Source organism: Alternaria dauci, chromosome 1, assembly GCF_042100115.1.
Source record: "Alternaria dauci strain A2016 chromosome 1, whole genome shotgun sequence".
Classification (NCBI taxonomy): Eukaryota; Fungi; Ascomycota; class Dothideomycetes; order Pleosporales; family Pleosporaceae; genus Alternaria; species Alternaria dauci.
In genome coordinates, this window is record NC_091272.1 from 3,833,111 (window position 1) to 3,851,794 (window position 18,684).

Sequence of the window (18,684 nt, forward strand, 5' to 3'; positions counted from 1 at the left end):
TCGAAGTCACAACGTGATGCTGACCCGGTGCAGTAACGACCACTAAGGGACCAGCGGCTCAGGAAATAAGATGATTCTGCGGAGTCGAGTGGAGATGAAGCACGCGAATGCTGGGGACATGTGCGGAGCCTAGACTTTGATGATCGTCGGGCCGTCACTAATGGGGTTGGCTTTGCGGGGAAAACGTGCAAAGAACGCTAAATCCGGATGAGTGATGCAGGCGTTATTTTTCAAACGTCATGTCGCGCACGGCATCTCAAAGATTTGCATGAGATTTCGTTTTGCGATCTCACGGTAAGTGACCGAGAGAGCGACAAGGTAGCGGCAAGGTTGGACCAATGCCCCTGTAGTGGTCCGGGGTATACCACTACAATCGTGGAGGTTGCAGATCTGTGCAACGACGAATATCTGATCGACTGACTCGAGTCATTCCAGGACGTAGATAGTCCGGCCGTATACGGCGAAGCTGTCGTGTGTTGGTCGTATGTTCAACTCATGATCGATGAGCCACTCCCGTAGCGCCGAGAGGCAAGGGAAGGCCCAGAGTGCTCAACCCCCGCGTTTCACTACCGAGGTGTGCATGATGGCATAATAATCAATGTGACCCGCGTTCATGTTTGGGGTATTTGGCGATTAGCTTGCGCTCATCCGACAACGTATCGGTAGGAGTCCAATGGCAGCGACGGATATATTCCGCGTGTAGATATCTAACCCAATTCAATTGACCATAGCAAAGCTTCGACAATTGGGTGCCATTCGCAAGAGCTGGGTTCGTGATAGAAGTGAACACGAGTTGACATCTGATACAAGACGTTCCGCTTGTAGAGCTGGGTGCTGCTGGTTCCATTCACGTTCGTGGGTATCATCCGGTGGACCCCGACGTCGCATAGTCGTTTCCACGTGTCGTTCCGATTAACGCAATGTTCCGACCTCTTAGACGGCAATAGGCAAGTTTGCCAGCTGTCTAAGACGCAGACTGCATGTTCCGTGGTCCCGAACCATCAGCATTCCTGCAGGACCGCGACCGGCATACTAGCGGCGTATGCCGCATCCCTCTCTAAGATCCGTGTTTTGTAGAAGACGGTATCGCAGAGAGTCAAGGCTCGCACCCAGATGGAGGATTCTGTTCACTAAGCCCACATCTTCTTGCAAATGCGTCCACTTGCTCCACAAAACATTCTCCCACTGCATACAAACTTTCAAAGCCCGATGAATATAATGCAACGTTCCAATCAAACCTCATTTCACGTTCATCTAGGAGGTGAATAAGCATGAGTTTTCAATAGCGTGGCGCATAAGGCGTTGAAAATTGATGCTGACAGTGCTCGGGGTTTTCGGTGCTTTACAGTGTTGAGATGCCGAAAGCTGACGGACAGGCAAAAGGTGATCCGGATCGCCGGTGTCTTCGGAGCTTCGATCGCTCAAGATTCTCTCTTCTGTCTTTGGCGTCTCCTGATCTTGGTGAATATCATAGCCCAGCATGGGCACGGGCATGGCCGCCCCTGCCTAGTGCTGTGTACTGAGTTTGGGATAGTTGATTAGGGTCAAGGGATGCATACATGGTAGCATCGAGTGGGGTGTGTACGACGATGATCAGACGACGTTTGTGATCGCGAAGGGCATGCGTTGCACACCAGTCAAGCACGATGCAGCCTCGACGAGGGAGCTGACGATTGAAGAAGTATTGGACGTGCTCTTATAGCAGATAGGAAGGCATACTTTGGCGGACAGTACCAATGACGGTACCCGCGGAGGTCGCGCTCTTCATATAGCATGGGCACATGACACAGTTGGTAGGGATACAGAGGAGATACGTAATCTCTTCCGGCCGTAGCGTTCACTTTGTCGCCCCGTTCCGACTGTGATTCTTCTCCATGCGCAGAAAGAAGCCGAGAGCTTCAACACGGCAGGTGATGATGCTCCGAGCCCTTCAGGCCCCGCCTACTTCTTCAATGACCCTGTTCAGGTTCTTAATGTCATGTGCGAACCGGCCCAAGAACAAGCCGTCGACGCCTTCGGCAATCTTAGCAAATGTGCCGGGCCCAGCGCTCCCTCCGTAGACAATTCTCGTGGTTCCGGTCCTACCAGCAGCCAGCTTCCTCAGCTCTTTTGTAACATTCACAACGTGGTCAGGGTCAGCGGGCTCCTTTGCGCCAATGGCCCACACAGGCTCGTAGGCGAGTATCACCTCAGTGTCGTCGGGTACCGCAGCCAGCACTGACATAACCTGGGGTTTGCACTCTTGTATGGCTGCACCCACAGCAGCCGATGCGACGCTGTGGTGCGTCTTCTCGCCAATGCACACGAGCGGTATCAGGCCGTTTCTCGCTGCTGCACCAGCCTTTTTCGCCACCGTCTCGTCCGTCTCGCCGAAGACGGCTCTGCGCTCTGCATGGCCAATCTCGACTATCCGTGCTCCTGCCTGGCGCAGCACCAGTGGGCTGACCTCGCCGGTGTATGCGCCCTTGTCTTCCCAAAAGGCATCTTGGGCGCCCAGGATGATGGACGAGGGCTCGAGGATGCGGGCAGATTCGGTGAGAGAGACGAAATCGGGGATGACGAAGACATCTATGCGCGCGTTCCAGGCGTCGCCGTCGAGTTGCAAGACGCCGCGAATGTAGGATAGGGTGCTGGGCAGGTCGAAGTACATCTTCAGCGAGACGCCGACGAGGCGGCGGGGTCGGGCGATGGGCGGCATGGCGGCGGAGGCGAAGGCGGTCTGTGTATGTGTATGTAGAGAGGGAGTGGAAGCTGCCAGCAGTCACTCTACAAGTACGCTGTAACAGAACCTGTCTTGGAGCTGCGCAACAACGATGGTGCGGGGTTGCCGTAAAGGGTAAACCCGGGGAAGGGAAAGCAAACCTGTCTGCCGTCCTGTCATCGGTGGAGGGGACAGGTGTGGGACGTGGGACGAGGGACGAGGGACGAGGGACGTTTGTGGGGCTTCCATGCCACATGTTCTCACCACCTGCAATGCCACATTATATTATGCGCGACTCGCGACTTGCTGCAGCTGCACACTCTCACCGTCCGCTGAGAAGAGATGCGCGTCTGCGACATGTCACGCGTACCCACGCGTTCTTCAATTGGTCCTCACCTGCAGCGTAGTTATGCCATTGACCGCCGAAAATGCGCCCTACTTGGCGAGCGAGGCGCCGATTGTGCCTCCGTACTGCGCTAACCGCTTTACCGTCGACGTTCCGCTAAGGAAAACTGCACATCAACTCGTCACTAACCCTCGTGCTCACGGACTGACAGACAGCAAAGAGCCAACAGTGGTACATGTCGCGGACACTCGCAGATCGCTGGGCTCGCAAACGATACTTTGGATAGCTCGTGGGGGACCAACACACCGTAGTGCGCAGCCAGCATCCTTGCACGCCCTACCCTGAGCTCACCGCGGGGTGCTCATTCCTCATACCGTCCTCTCCCTAACGTCGCCAACAATCGCCGCAGATTCTCTTTATCCTTCTTCTCTTCCTTTAGTTTGTCTCGTCATTTTCCGCCATGCACATCTCTCAGAAGCTCGCCCAGGCGAGAGAGGAGGGGAAGCCGACCTTCTCCTTCGAATTCTTTCCGCCCAAGACAGCCCAGGTAACGATGCCCTCATACCCCCAACACGAGGAGCCCGGCGCTGACTCGATCTAGGGTGTCCAAAACCTCTACGACCGCATGGACCGCATGCATAGCTTCGGTCCGCAATTCATCGACCTGACCTGGGGCGCTGGTGGCCGCCACTCCAAGCTGACCTGCGAAATGGTCAAGGTTGCACAATCCGTCTACGGCCTCGAAACCTGCATGCATCTCACATGCACCGATATGGAAAAGTCCAAGCTCGACGACGCCCTCCGAGACGCATACAACGCCGGCTGCACCAACATTCTCGCCTTGAGGGGAGACCCGCCACGTGAGCGAGAAAAGTGGGAGGCAACAGCGGGCGGCTTCCGCTATGCAAAAGATCTCGTCGTCTACATCAAGGAAAAGTACGGAAACCATTTCGATATCGGTGTGGCGGGATACTCCGAGGGCAGCGACGACAATGACAACGTCGACGAGCTCATCGACCATCTCAAGGAGAAGGTTGATGCCGGAGGAACATTCATCGTCACACAGATGTTTTACGATACCGACCTTTTCCTTGAGTGGGTGAGAAAAGTTCGTGCCAAGGGCATCGACGTTCCCATCATTCCCGGCATCATGCCCATTCACACCCATGCCGCCTTCCTGCGGAGAGCCCAATGGACGAGATGCAACATCCCGAAGCATTGGACTGAGGCTCTAGAGCCTGTCAAGAATGATGACGTCGAAGTGCGTGAAGTCGGCAAACATCTAGTCGCAGAAATGTGCCGGAAGCTGATCAACGCTGGCATCACGCACCTGCACTTGTGAGTCATCTTCCCGTCTGGAAAAAAAGATTACCTTTCTAATACCCACATAGCTACACCATGAATCTCGCACAAGCCACCCGCATGGTCCTCGAAGAACTAGACCTCCTACCCGACCCCGAGTCACCGCTAGAGAAGCCTCTTCCATGGCGGCCTTCGCTGGCCCTCAACCGACGAGACGAGAACGTACGACCAATCTTCTGGCGTAACCGCAACCGATCCTACATTGCACGCACACAAGACTGGGACGAGTTCCCCAACGGTCGCTGGGGAGATTCACGTTCACCCGCCTTTGGCGAGTTGGACTCTTACGGCATCGGTCTGAAGGGTACCAATGAGCAGAACATTAAGTTATGGGGCACACCAATGTCGATCAGAGATCTGTCCGACCTCTTCGTACGCTACATGGAAGGAAAGCTCGACTCATTGCCGTGGAGCGAACAGCCCATCACGACTGAAGCCGGGTCCATCCAGGATGATCTGATCGATCTGAACCGCCGTGGATTCCTGACTATCAACTCTCAGCCTGCTGTCAATGGAGCCAAGTCTTCGGACCCGGTGTTTGGTTGGGGTCCACGTAATGGCTATGTCTACCAAAAGGCATACCTGGAAGTCTTCGTGTCTCCGGAATACATTTCTGAGATCATCACGCGTCTCGAGCGCGATCCCGAATTCACCTACTATGCTGTGAACAAGGATGGCGACTTGAAGACGAATGCTCCCAATGAGGGACCGAATGCTGTTACATGGGGTGTCTTCCCAGGCAAGGAGATTGTACAGCCGACCATTGTTGAAACAGTCAGCTTCCTCGCCTGGAAGGACGAGTTTTACCGCCTTGGACAACAATGGGCCAACTGCCATGCAGGCGTCAGCCCATCGCGTTACGTGATCCAGGATGTTGTAGACACGTGGTATCTCCTGAACATCGGCAAGTACATTCGCTTATGCTTACGCTTCTTTTACTAACACTTTGTGTGTAGTACACAACGACTTCCACGCAACTCGCGGCATTTTCCCCATCTTCGACGGCTTAGAAGTCAAGGACATGGACAAACCGCTCGTTGACCCTAACATTGATCTTCCTGGCGCGAATGGGGAAGAAGCGACAAAGGTAGTCAACGGTGGTAGCCACACGAATGGCACCAACGGCACCAACGGCGAGCAAGCCAAGCCTCACAAGGAGGAAAACCCAAGCCTAATCGATACTGCCAAAGCAGCCGCTGTCGAGGTCACCAACGGTGTAAAAAGCCTAGCAATGTCTAACTAGGCTTGCATGGCTCCAGGTCTTACTGCATTCAACACGCCAAGACCAACTTGAGATGAGTCTTCTTCGAGGAAATCTCCACTCCTAGTTTGGTGTTCAACAAGTTACGCGACAGAGCTCCTGCTTTCAACACAACTCTTGCATTTCAACAAGCGCGAATCTCTGGGTCTTTTTGTTCTTTGGCGTATATCGGTTATGGTCGGCATTAAAGGAAAAGGTTACGATTTGCACAGCAATCATGCACAAGCATCTGGGAGGCGTCTATTCAACCCGACGACCGTCACGAAAGATATGGTGCGGGAACCTAAAAAGTTCAATAGCATAGTGTAGGATATGGCTTTCTAAGATACCCGGTCACTGCCCTCAACGGCAGCGGTCAATTTTTTTCGATACAATCTTTATCTTTAACGTTGAGTAGATACCTTTGAAATAGAACAAGACGTACTACTGTTTTTGAGACTCCACAGCTTCACTGTATGTGCAAGGTTTGAGGCAAGCATTTGACATGCATTGTTGTTTCTCTACGTTTTGGTATCAAGTGTGAGTATAAAAGTTATGTGGAAAGAATTGAAATGTCGCGCCATCAAGACGTCTTACTCATACACACTGCTCCATGCTTTTTCCACCACTTCCCCTTTTTCCGGGGTAGACGTTAATGGAAGCCCAGACTCTAAGCGCTCATCTCACTCTTGCCGCCGCCAAACAGGCTGCTGAGCCAATCGAAGAAGCCTCCTGGGGCGTCACCGCCGGATTCCTCCTCGCCGTTCTCGGAGCCAGGCAGCTCAGGCATGCCCGTGGGTTGAGGACCGCGAGTCAGAGTCTGCATCGTAGTAGGCAGACCAGGCATGCCGGTACCGGGAAACGGAGAGCCACCAGTGGGCATGGGGAAAGGAAGATCGGTGGGAGCAGGGCCATCGCCAGGTGGGCTGGGAAAGCCGCCGGTGGGGAAAGGCATTTCAGGCTGGCCGGTGGGGAGTCCAGGGAAGCCTCCCTCTGTTTCTGTGGGCAGAGCAGGAGTACCGTCTGTGGGCTCCGCCAACGAGAAGCTGGGTAGCGAAGTGCCGGCTCCGGCTCCGGCTCCGGGTCCAGCGTCCTGTCTTGGGGCGAGCTGGTAGTCGATGGCCAGGTTGCGGACGCGGTGGCGGGCAGGCTGAACAAGACCAGTAGGGAATGCTCCTGTTGCTGTGGGGAAAGGAATGCCAGATGCTGTGCCGGTGCCGATTGGGGCGAAGCCGGGCATCAGCTCGGGAGGAGGAGGAGCGTGACGGGACTCCTTGGTGCCGAAGATGGCGTCGAGGTAGTCGCTGAATGGGTGGGCGACTGCGGTGCTTGCAAGAGCAGCGAGGATGATGGTGTTTCTCATCTTGATGGTGATGTCTGTGATGTGGAATGTAGAAGTGGTGTCTGAGACAGAGCGAGATGGGTGATGTTTGACAACAAGGATGGTGGCACAGCCAAAAAAGAATGTATGTATACCGCTAGGATATCTAGAGAGTGACAGCAAGAGCGAAGAAAAGGCCTGCCTAAAGAGAGTGTGTGAGAGACAACTGTCTGTGAAGAACTGGTTGATGGCCGTTCAGCACAAGGCCAGATCCGAGGTATATATCCTCGCCCGGAGATTTCCAGCCACGATCAACAAACTCGTTCATCTCAAACCTGGTTCCCGCAAGCCCCAGAAAGCCCAGTCGTTTGACGTTGCTGGAGAACAACGCCCGTGCGACCTGCTAGTTACAGATAAGATCGATCAAGCCTTTTGCGAAGACGCGCCGAAGGGTTAGAGGTAATCTCTGCAGGTCAGCGACACACGCCCCGTCTGGGCAGCATGAGACGGAGAGTATAGCACGGGGATTCATGTCGATCACTTCTGACAGTTGCGTTCGTGCTCCAATAATTTTATTGTGCAAAGCCATAGGCAGCAAGTGAACAGGTGAGGTAGCATTGGCCAAGCCGTTAATCTGCATAAAAGCAAGGCTGTGATGGCCATGGATAGATTGCACAGGGAGACCAACATGTTTCGAGAAAAAGGTCGAGATGCTGGTGCCAGGCGCGGAAGGGTCCATGGCGTTCAGTGGTACTGGTGGGTCCGTTTCAGGCGTACGCGTAACTCGACGCCAACAACCAAATATCGTCAGCTGATTGGCGCATGGGCCACCAGACCATGTATGCTCTGTAACAGTCACATTGTTTACTCGAGCATCGGGAGACCTGCCCGGTGTTTGGCATGTGGTAAAGGCATGATGCGTGACGTATGTCCAGCGGTACACAAGAACTGGGATCCAGAATACGTCAGGCATCTTCAGGCATCGAGAGCCTCAGTTCATATCCACCCGATCCTCCTTGCCGCATAACCCCAGCCACTCAGGAATGCGGTCACGCCTGTGAACGCAATCAGTGCCCCATATCCGCTACCGTAGGCAAATCCCGCACTCCAGTCTCCAGCATGTAGCAGAGCTTCTGAGAGCGGGCCACTGCACAAGTTGCCGACGCCTTTTCCAGCCGAGAGGCACGCCCATACAAAGCCAGAATCTGCGCCTCTGCGCTTCTTCTGGGTTTCTGCGACCATGGCGCTCCAAGCACTCGATTGACAGCCAGCGAAAGCGCCGTAAACTACGCAGAAGATGTATAATGGCGCCAGTGAAGTGGAGAATCCCCAGAGGAGAAAGATGCCGACTGTTGAGCCCAGGGCTGAGACCATGATGCAGGTGGTAACATGGTACTTGTCGGTCGCAATTCCCATGCACAGACAGCCGACAAATGCAGCAGCATTGACGAGAATAATTGTAACAGTGCTCTCAATGCTACCTGCACCGATAGACCGAGCGAAAGTGGGTAGATAGATTGCTGGTAGAAAGAATCCAAGGCTCTGGATGATGTTGCCGGACTGGAGAATCAGGTAGTTGGAACAGGTCCAGAACGACAGGTCAAAGCCCCTGTTTTGCGATGTCTGAGATAACGGAAGGCGAGGTTTGAAGAAGAAGACTATGGGGAAGTTGAGGGCCACGAAGCTGAGTGCGCATACTCGTAGAGTTGTCCGGAACCCGTAAGTGTGTAGAAGCCACTCGAGGATGAGAGGAAGAATGGCGCCACTCAATCCCAAGCCGGCCATGGCAACCCCATAGGCGAATCCCCTCCTGCGTACCCACCACTCTTCGATGTTGAAGAGAATTGGCGTCCACGCGAGACCACCGCCTAGTGCGTACAAGATGCCTTGAGTGATTATGAGGTGCGTTATGCTCGTTGAAAGAGATCCAAGGCCCAAGGCAAGGCAGACGACTACCAGACCAACTGGTGTTGCCCAGACGCGAAACTTGGGAAAGTACTTTAGTACGACGAACCATAGCGCAATATCCATGTACATGATACCCTAGTAGGTGTTAGTCTTGGTCTTTGCAAAAATCACTAGGACATACCATTGCACAAGTACCCACAACGGCAACGTTGCTTTGGCCAGAGAACTCTTCACTAGTAGCATAGTATTCTTGGAAGACGCCGTAAGAGGAAGGAAAGCCCCAGATCATGGCCTCGAGCTGCAGAGGTGAAGAGACGAAGTCAGTGCATGTCTCACATGCATTTCGTACGGGTACGGCTTACCATGAAGCAGGAAAACAGGCAGAGCCATGCATCTCTGCCACCGTCGGTGGGCGGAAGAGAGAACCCATTGTCGCTTAATGGTTGGGAATGGTCGTTTTCTTGTAGTAGTTCAATGTCTGTGGTTGCAGCCGAGGAGGGCTGCTGGGGGTAAGTGGTCAAGTCGACCTGGGTACTCTGAGTCGAAGCCATTGAGTGCTTTTTCTCAATTGCTGAAGCACCAGACTCATGCTTATGTACATGATTTCTAGCACATTGGAGTTAGTAGTGGTGATGTTGACCTAGTCCTCGATTGTACATGTAGGGCGTGTTGGATGCGTAGTTCAGTGGGGCTCGGGAGCCCTGAGCCCTGAAGCCGTCGGAAAAGCGCAAAAGTCATACATGGTAGCGGTACGGTTGTATAGACGGTAATACTAGGGATCGCACTAGCGCCATCCGATATATCTCATGGGCAGTGTTGAGTCATAGTCTGGTGTGGTGTTTGATGGTGTTGGTGTTGTATATGGAGAAGCCAGGCTGGAGGGCTGTTGGCATGATGCAGGGGCGCCCGGGAGCGGAATTCTAGCGCGACGCGACTTTGAGATTGACGCGCCGCCTTGACCAGGGCATCCGCGACCTCGAAACAGTTCACCCACAACACGACTATGATGCATTCTCAATAACAGACACCGACCAACTACACAACTGTAATCTATAATCATCCCCCATCGCCGCCATGGATGACTCGCCCCGATCTTCTAAGCGGAGAAAGCTCGATACCTCAGAGGGCACCGGACCGAGCCCGTCAACAAAGCCGTCGACACGGAAAGCCTCTGGTAGGCTTGCGACCCGGTCCGCCGCAAAGACGAACGGCGACGATATACAAGATGAGGTGAAGAAGCCAGCACCAGTGCGCAAGGGTCGATTGACCAAGGGCGCAACAAACGGCACGGCAGTGAAGCGTGCAGCAGAACAAGAGATTGATGTCTACGATGATATCGAAGGCGCATTGAACGTTGCAGCATCCTCGCGACCAGTCCGAGCCCGCAAACCGACACACAAAGCATCCAAAGAGAACACTCCAATTGCTGCGCAGGGCAAGGAGGAAACACCAACAGCCACTCCGCCCAAGCGAGGAAAGGGGCGACCTACCAAAGCGGAAACCGCAAGTCGGAATGCTTTGAAAGAGGCCGGCAGTGCAAAAGACGAATCCAAAGATACTGTCATACCTGCGAAGGCTTCGCGAAAGCCAGCTGTGTCCGCGCGCAAACCAGCAGCTCCACGAGCAAATGCTCGGAAGAAGAAAGAGCCTAGCCCTATTGCCGAAGAAGAGGAGGAGGAGACAAATCAGTTACCAAACAACACCAAGACCACTAAGATCTCGAAGCCACGCTCAATACGGAAACCGGCGACCAGTACAAGGAAAAAGGCCGCAGCACTAGAATCAGAATCAGAAGAGGCAGTTGCCGCGACGCCCTCCAAGTCGGTCAAGCGAAGAAAGCCTGTAGGAGAGCACACAACCATACCAGAGAGCGCCGACGAACTCGGCGACGGCTCTCCCACAACTAACAGGAAGCTGACTGCTAGTGAACGAAGACGCTTTAACCGCACCGATCACATCGCGAACAATGACGAAGAGCGCTGGTCGGATGCAGAAGACCAGGCCAATGGACACGAAGAGGACGAAATGGATGTAGATGGGAACAGTCTCCTGGGCAGTGTGCTGGACCCCACAGAGCCGAGTCCCTTCAATAAGCCTACTTCAGCTCAGAAAGAGAAGTTAACGCCGTCGGTCATCTACAGCAACCTTGCGCCGGGTCGTGAGCTTGATCTACTCAAGACAATCGTCATGGACCGTATTACTGGCAAACGTCCTTCGCCTCTGGTTGGGTTGGACGACGAGTACAACTCCGTGTACCAACTCGTCGAACAGACCATCACCGCTGGTGAAGGCAACTCAATGCTTGTCATTGGAGCTCGAGGCAGTGGAAAGACGGCGCTCGTGAACAAAGTCCTCTCTGAGGTCTCGAAAGATAACGGTGGCCAATACCATGTCGTCCGACTTAATGGCTTCATCCACACAGACGATAAGATAGCACTGCGGGAAATCTGGCGTCAGTTGGGCAAAGAGATGGATATCGAAGAGGATGGGAGCGGACCAGGGAAAAACTACGCAGACACCTTGGCAACGCTGCTCGCTCTACTTTCGCACCCTTCGGAACAGACTGGCGAAGTGACTGACGAGGTCGCCAAAGCTGTCGTCTTCGTAATGGACGAGTTTGATCTCTTCGCTCAACACCCTCGCCAGACGTTGCTCTACAATCTCTTCGACATTGCACAATCACGAAAAGCGCCCATTGCGGTGTTGGGACTAACGACACGCATCGACGTAACTAACAGTCTCGAGAAGCGAGTCAAGAGTCGCTTCAGCCATCGCTATGTGCATCTCAGGCTAGCGACGACTTTTACTGCGTTCCAGGAAACATGCAAGGCCTGTTTGTCGATACATCCAGAGCAACTGAGCGTCGAGGAGAGAGGCATACTAGAAGGTGGTACCAAGAGTGCACCGGCAAAGAAGGCAAAGAAGAGCGACGCGAAACAAGATGCGCTATCACAATGGAACGCCAACATTTCCGTAAGTCCATCAACAGCTCTCCACTGCCATGTCACGATCAAGCTGACAGTCTACTAGGAACTCTTCTCATCGCGCGCGTTTCTGACCCAGCACCTTGCGCCGTCCTTCTACCTCACGAAATCCGTCCCACAAATCCTAACCTCTTTTCTCCTTCCCACCGCGACACTTTCTCCCACCACACCCTTCCAGCCCACCAACCTACTCAACTCTCCAGACTCCAAGCTATCCCTCATTCCCTCACTTTCACAGCTATCTCTCTCCCTTCTCATCGCCGCTGCAAGGCTGGACATCATCCACGACTCCGACACATGCAACTTCAACATGGCCTACGACGAGTACGTCACTCTCGCATCACGAGCCCGCATCCAGTCGGCCGCCGGCGGACTGAGTTCGAGCAGCGGCGCGAGTAAAGTCTGGGGCAAAGATGTAGCGAGACGGGAGTGGGAGGGTCTTGTAGACCTAGGTCTGATTATGCCGGTTATACAAGGTCAGGTCGGCGCGTTTGGCATGGTGAGGTGCGATGTTGCTTTGGAAGAGGTGGGCGAGGTGTTGAAGGGGATCAAGGGTGGTGATAAGGGCTTGGAGAGGTGGTGTCGGAGTATATGAGTTGGTTGGGTTGTTGTTATTGGATATGAGGAGCGGTTCCGGCTCTAGCTGGATTGTTGTTAGCATAACATGGCATAGCACAGCATAGCATAGCATAGCGCTTGTGACGAGTGCTCACTTACGACAGCACTCATCTCCTCATTGTGAAGTATATGACGCGAAGATTGTCTCATTTCAGGGCGCGTTGACCATTCGAATGATGCAGTGGATTTGCAGGTGCAAAGATTAGGAAATAGCAAGGGATTGCATGACGAAAACTGCGATATGGGACGACATTATTCTGGAGAGAGAGAACATAACGGTGCATGACTTTCGTAACATAGATGTATCATATCCTCGTATCAACATGAGATTTTCATCTCCTTACAACTCCCATCACATCATATCCTAACAGCCCCAGTACTCGGCCCACTTACTCTTTCCTGCAAGGACTCCCACAAACTCCCTCGCAACGATCCTGCTTGTTTGCTCACTGGGATGCAGCGGATCGTACCACATGAAGCTATCCGGGCTATCCGTACTCGTACAATTACTTCCCTGCGCATCGCACAGACGCTCCACACCCTTGACGTTAAGCGGCGCCCCCGTTCCGTTTAAATAGCTCGCAGGGTTGTTGTATATGTCCGTCATAAGCGCGTTCACGTCGAAATTAGCGACATTCGCATCTTCCCAGAGTTCGTTGACTTTGGCTTCAAAGGGTGTGCGGTACTTGTAGACTTGGTTGAGTGCCGCGACAGTGTTCTGCATGCGGCCGTGGACTTCGGTCAGGTTCTTGCCAGGGAGATCGGGATAGTATTGTGTTGCTTGCAGGCCCCCGTCTTGAGGCTGCTGGTACTGAGGGAGGAGCTCGAGTGGAGCGAGGTTCATGATAACAAAGTTGCGACCTCCATTCTCGTAGAGGCGTGTGATTTGGTCGTAAACACAGTCTATGTAGTCTGCGACAGTCTTGCCCGGGACTTGACTGTCCGTCAAAAATGCACCGTTTCCAAGGTCATTTGTTCCGATCCAGATGGCATACACGGTTGTGGAGGCTTTTCCGGTGAAGAATTTGGTGCCATTCGCGTTGCTGGCTTTGGAGTCTGCGATGAAGGCAGGCACTTCGTATCCAGCGATATCCGGGAAGGGTGCATCTATAGCAGAGAAGTGGCGTGGAGATACTTCGTTGGAGCACACAGCTCCTGAAACGGCGTAGTTGTAGAGATTCGTCTTAGAGTAGATGCTAGCGTAACGAGCCCAAGAGAGGCCACCCGAAGCAGTGGCTAGACCCTAGGTATTCTTAGCAAGAGGTAGAAAGTTGTGCTCATGTCCGGCTTACCACCGGCTGCTGCCATGCCACAGGAGGCGCGGAACCGTTGTTGTTGATGAAGTATCCAAGTCGATTCTCGTCCGTGTAGCTGTCACCGAATGTCACCAAAGTCTTGAACTTCCCGTCGCGCCAACCCCCTGCAACTCCACCAGTAATTGCTAAACTGGCGACAAGCAATCGAATTGACCAAGAAGACATCATGGTAATATTGCCCAGTTGCCGGTAATTACATGTGCGCCGAGAGCTACGCGTGTACTTATACCACTAAGTTTGCAGAGGCCGGCGGGACGTATCCAGAGCACTAGTCATTCCTTTCCGCCGATATATAAGGCTCATCCAGGACGGCAGATATTCCATGGTCAATTGCAGCTGGTACGCGGGGAAATTGGTGACGCCAGCCCGGTTGCACATGGGAAATGATGTCGGTCGCGGGAGCTATACGCTTTGTGGGTGTGGTTGGTAGGGAATCAGCCTAAAAGGACTGCGCGTTGCGCAGCTCGATCGACTGCTGCGGTCGATGAACCGGAGATTGAAAGCTGCACCAATAGCAAGCACTTCTACACATCAACATCAAAAACTCGCGTTCAGTGTTGTTCTTGTGCTGTAGCTATTGCAACTCAGAGCTCAGAGCTTGCCATGCCGAGTTGGCATTTTCGATTTACGCAGCTGATGATGGTGGTTCGTGGGACTGCTGCAGCATTGCGTGATGCATAGATCCAACACTCGACTTGTGGGTCGGGCGCAAAGTTAATGTGAAGAGGTACGATGACGTCGTCGTTGCTTCGGAGGTTGGCAATGTTCTGGAGTGAGTGATGGTATCGGGAAACTACCGAGATGTGCTGACTGTGGCTCCCAACCGAGGTCTGGAATCCAACAGAAACCTGGGCGCGTATCCCGGGATCGCAGCCATGCATCAGAGTATCAACCCGCACGCGCAAGGCTGTTATGCTGTCTGCCGTTAAACCACTTCGGACGGCTTGCGGCGGTACTGTAAGCGCTATCCAATCTCACAATTCCTGGTTCAACCCCACGGGAACAAGTACCCGGGGGGCAACGAAGAGAACACTCATTCTACGCTCTGTAGATGGTAACCGATTACATGCTGTTCTCTCTATATGCTTCCTCCAATGATGAGGCGTTGTAGATTTCTTTTTCGGTGACCGATGAAGCTTATCGCCAGGATGTTGAAATCGCAGACCGGACGCAAATCGAACACTTTGACAAGACAATGTTGTGCACGCCAATACCAAAGTGTCTCGTTACGAAGCCGTTAGTTCAACGTGGGCTCCCTGACGATATCCGCTTCCCCGGTGCACGCGTCTTGGGTAGGTCAACGCTGGTGGATACTGCTAACTGGATTGGACCAAGGCACTCGATAGTCCAACGTCAATCTGCGGTAGTGCTTCAGAAAACTACTGCAGGCTGGGCTAGTAGTCAGAGGGAACAAAGGTTGCCTGTAGTGAAGGCTTCGGCATGCCGAGTTTTGACCGGGTAGAGATGAACCAATGCCGAAGGAGTGGTATCCTGCTGTTCAGTCTCAAAGGCGTTCACGTCTAGCCAGAGAAGCACCCCATCACAGCGCATATTTCGGTACCAGACTGTCGGGGAAATTGACCTGAGGCCAAGCAAACCTACCGAATAGACCCCGGCCCCATTGGGGAGATTGTGTTTGTGGTTCATGGGCCCCGATTTGTGGAGTGAAGACGCCATGTCGAAGGTTGACGTAGGTGGTCTTGACCATGGCTCCTTCCTTAAATCGAACAAACACTCTTCAGGGCCACTAGCGTTCCATAGCCTGTGTCTTGTCGCCCCACCTTCCCTTGTCATCTGTTTGACCCTCTCTCCCTCTTGAATTCTCATCCTCGGCACCGTCTTTGTAGGCGCACAGCAGCACTACAGTGTCATCGCTTCACCGACATTGTGCATATCACTTGTCGGCTTTCACCCACTACAGCCTCTCCAGCAAACCCTTATCGCGCTCGAACCAGGTGATACGCCAGCCTGAAGACATACTTGAGCATGCCACAAACACACGCTCGCCTTCGATGAGCTACCGTTACCGATCTGCTGCTTACATGATACAGTGATGCCTCCACTCTCATTGAAGCGAGGCCTGTTGTGGTCAGCTTAACCTGCTTACCCGGCGGTTGTTGCAAGCATGAGCTTAGTCTGCTTAAAACTGGCAAGCTCAGAAGACAGGAAGGCTGCTGTCAGGCCCGTTACCATGGACCTTCGTAAGTGCATATGCGAGGGCCAGGAGGACATACGAATTCCTTATCTGCCTGGCCGGGTTCCGAGCATTTGGAGATAGCTTGTTAATATCTACTGGACACGAAGCCGTGCAGACTGCCCTGCTTTCATTACAAAGCTCTGACAGCTACAGGAAGATGTCCTCGCTCCCCACTATATCAAAGCATGCCACTCCACCTCACGCAACCGCGACCGCGACCTATGCACCCGTGCATCTTGAAGGACCCATAGCGCAATGCAACGCCTACATCGACGTCAACACGTGCATGCCGCATTACCGAGTGCTTTTTCGACCCGTGACGACATATCTGGAAGCGGATTAGCTACACGCCACCAATTAGGACAAGTCGTCATTTACATCTCGATATATAGTTTCAGGTTCACATCCTGGAGCTCTTTACGGACTTCTTCCATCAGGGAGTCAAATTCTGCGGTTGTAAAATGAAGAGTCGATGTAAACGGCCATAACCCGAGAGACTCAAGCAGGTCACCGATCATCTGGACGCGTGAGCGTGCGGCCAGCAGAACTCCATCTACTACAATAAGGACGTACGTACTGCGACAGAATCTCGACCGAGGCTGGCTTGGGTAGGATCTATACAAGACTTCTCAGCACTGTTGTGGAGCAGAGCATAGGTCTGGGAATGGCGGAACACGACTGGCCGCAGTGAAAGACAAGATACGGGACACATTAAAGAGGCTTTACCTGAGGACCAACCACCGATGTGTAGCTGCACCACATCTACGTCAACATCTCGGTAGCTATTATCGAGCAACAGCTGCTTCAACCGACGACCTATCCTTGGGTCACGATTCATGCTTGCCATCGTACTCTGGTATGACTGCCACCATCTTCGTACGGCAGACTGTTCCGTGAGACTTCCATTATGAGATTGAACAATGGGCAGGAACTCCATCATCTGGACCCAACCGGATGGCTTCAGCAGCAATTTCATGTCTCTGATATACCGGGACCATCTTTCTGTCTTTATACCCGGAAACACAAATCGCGAGTGAATGAGGTCGTAATGGTTCGATTGGAATAGTTCGGGGTCGCGAAGAGGGTCGTTGAGGTTATGGCAGATCTGCATTTGTGTGTTCGAAGTCAGAGTATGTCTCGCACGCAATTCGTACATGGATGTCACTGACCAGATCTAAGTTTTCGGGTTGATCTGGGAGATCCCTAGAAATAGGAGCTCGGCTCAGTTTTCGTTCGTGGGTGGACTCCAGACATGGCCTCTACTCACATAGGAAATATGTCGATGGCAGTTACCTGGGAACGTTAACATCTCCCCAGTAGTACGCGGTCATTGCCAGCGCCAGTCTCTTAACTTGTGCATATGGTATGATCAAGTACACACCTCGCAGTCCTCAAATTCTTCAGCGCATTGGACAGCCCATTCCCCGTTGCCGTAGCCGCATTCCAAAATTGCAGAGGGATTTTCCACTGGTACTCTGGAGGAGAACAATCCGTCGTCGAAGATTCTAGCTACAAGGCGATGTTGAGCGGTCAATCTGCTCTCTTCGCGGTCGTCGATGGCTACAGGTGCGAAGTAGATTCTCTCGTCGAGGGAAATCCTTTGGAAAACTCGGCCGTGGACGCTGACTCTCTCTGAATCGTCACTCATTGCGATTTGGGTCTCTGAAAAGAGATTCGTGACTTAGGAGCACCTGACAACAGCTTGCAGTCAACACCACCGACGAGAAACGACTACGCTAGATTGGATATGGCAAGTGACAGGGATGGCTCAAACCTCAAAATGATCACAAAGAACAGCAAGGCGCTGTAAACCTCGCGATCTGAGGATTGCTGTTAGCTGACGACGGCTCGGCAAAGGCGCAAAATTGTCCGATATCGTGGCGAAGAGAAACGTCACTAAAGCATGCTGACGAAGTCGCCGCGAGTTTTGGAACACAGATATCACAGCCTGGACATCTTCCATCCCCACGGAGTCAAGCGCTATCTCTTCAGCTTGCTGTTAGACATTAGGACGGTCCCCAGAATCCGGTGACATGTGTAGCTCAGAAGGCTACTGGCCAGAGAGGACCAGGTCCGTTGTGGGACGCAGAATGATGAGCAGATCGTTTTACCGCTTCCATTCCAACCTCCTAGACGCTAGTAATCGGATCAGAATGAGGCGTGCTGCCACCAAGGACAAGCAATCGGGGGTCTATCGCTTCAAAAAGTAGGGCTTGTTCAAAGACTCTTCCACAATCACACGGCCGTGAGCCATCGCTGCAGACTCGCATCCCACAGACCACAATCCCCGACACACCGGCATCTGAGGTACATACCCTAAAGTAGGTCGAAACAAGATAAGACACACACACAGCAGCTCTGCGTGTCTAGGTCTGCTTCTCCAACCTCTCGTTTTAGGCAGACCTCTCATCGGAAGAATTTCCGCCCGCACAGTCTGCAATTTGCCATGAAAACAGGTGTTACTTACGCTAGTGTACAAATCCGGCCGTTAATGAGCACGTGCTGCATGGTATGCATCGGGTGGGCGGATAGCCCCGCTGACAGTCTCCTCGAAAACGACACCGCTGACATGGCCTCGGGATGAGGGCAGGTCTATGGATAGCCACGTCACGACGTCATTCCTGTGGCTGCTGGGAATATGCAATGTACTCGGATGTGGCACCTAAGAGGCACTCGTCATCGCCTCAGCAT

The 18,684-nt window shown here is 53.1% G+C and overlaps 6 protein-coding genes across 6 annotated transcripts; 2 read left to right on the forward strand and 4 right to left on the reverse strand.

Moving 5' to 3' along the window:
- Positions 1–1,930: 1,930 nt before the first annotated feature.
- On the reverse strand, positions 1,931–2,698 carry ACET3X_001196 (uncharacterized protein; the record flags this gene model as incomplete). The annotated part of the gene is made up of 1 exon (XM_069446461.1): positions 1,931–2,698. One exon carries the CDS (start codon positions 2,696–2,698, stop codon positions 1,931–1,933), a length of 768 nt encoding a protein of 255 aa, XP_069311438.1.
- An 809-nt stretch (positions 2,699–3,507) lies between these two features.
- On the forward strand, positions 3,508–5,652 carry ACET3X_001197 (uncharacterized protein; the record flags this gene model as incomplete). Its single annotated transcript, XM_069446462.1, has 4 exons — positions 3,508–3,594; positions 3,649–4,385; positions 4,439–5,313; positions 5,366–5,652. 4 exons carry the CDS (start codon positions 3,508–3,510, stop codon positions 5,650–5,652), a joined length of 1,986 nt encoding a protein of 661 aa, XP_069311439.1.
- A 667-nt stretch (positions 5,653–6,319) lies between these two features.
- Positions 6,320–7,012, reverse strand: ACET3X_001198 (uncharacterized protein; the record flags this gene model as incomplete). Its single annotated transcript, XM_069446463.1, has 1 exon — positions 6,320–7,012. One exon carries the CDS (start codon positions 7,010–7,012, stop codon positions 6,320–6,322), a length of 693 nt encoding a protein of 230 aa, XP_069311440.1.
- A 954-nt stretch (positions 7,013–7,966) lies between these two features.
- ACET3X_001199 (uncharacterized protein) lies at positions 7,967–9,429 on the reverse strand (the record flags this gene model as incomplete). Its single annotated transcript, XM_069446464.1, has 3 exons — positions 7,967–9,013; positions 9,060–9,176; positions 9,241–9,429. The coding sequence occupies 3 exons, from the start codon at positions 9,427–9,429 to the stop codon at positions 7,967–7,969; spliced, it is 1,353 nt and encodes a 450-aa protein (XP_069311441.1).
- Positions 9,430–9,952: 523 nt separating this feature from the next.
- Positions 9,953–12,457, forward strand: ACET3X_001200 (uncharacterized protein; the record flags this gene model as incomplete). The annotated part of the gene is made up of 2 exons (XM_069446465.1): positions 9,953–11,851; positions 11,909–12,457. 2 exons carry the CDS (start codon positions 9,953–9,955, stop codon positions 12,455–12,457), a joined length of 2,448 nt encoding a protein of 815 aa, XP_069311442.1.
- A 387-nt stretch (positions 12,458–12,844) lies between these two features.
- On the reverse strand, positions 12,845–13,964 carry ACET3X_001201 (uncharacterized protein; the record flags this gene model as incomplete). The annotated part of the gene is made up of 2 exons (XM_069446466.1): positions 12,845–13,723; positions 13,773–13,964. The coding sequence occupies 2 exons, from the start codon at positions 13,962–13,964 to the stop codon at positions 12,845–12,847; spliced, it is 1,071 nt and encodes a 356-aa protein (XP_069311443.1).
- Positions 13,965–18,684: the final 4,720 nt, after the last annotated feature.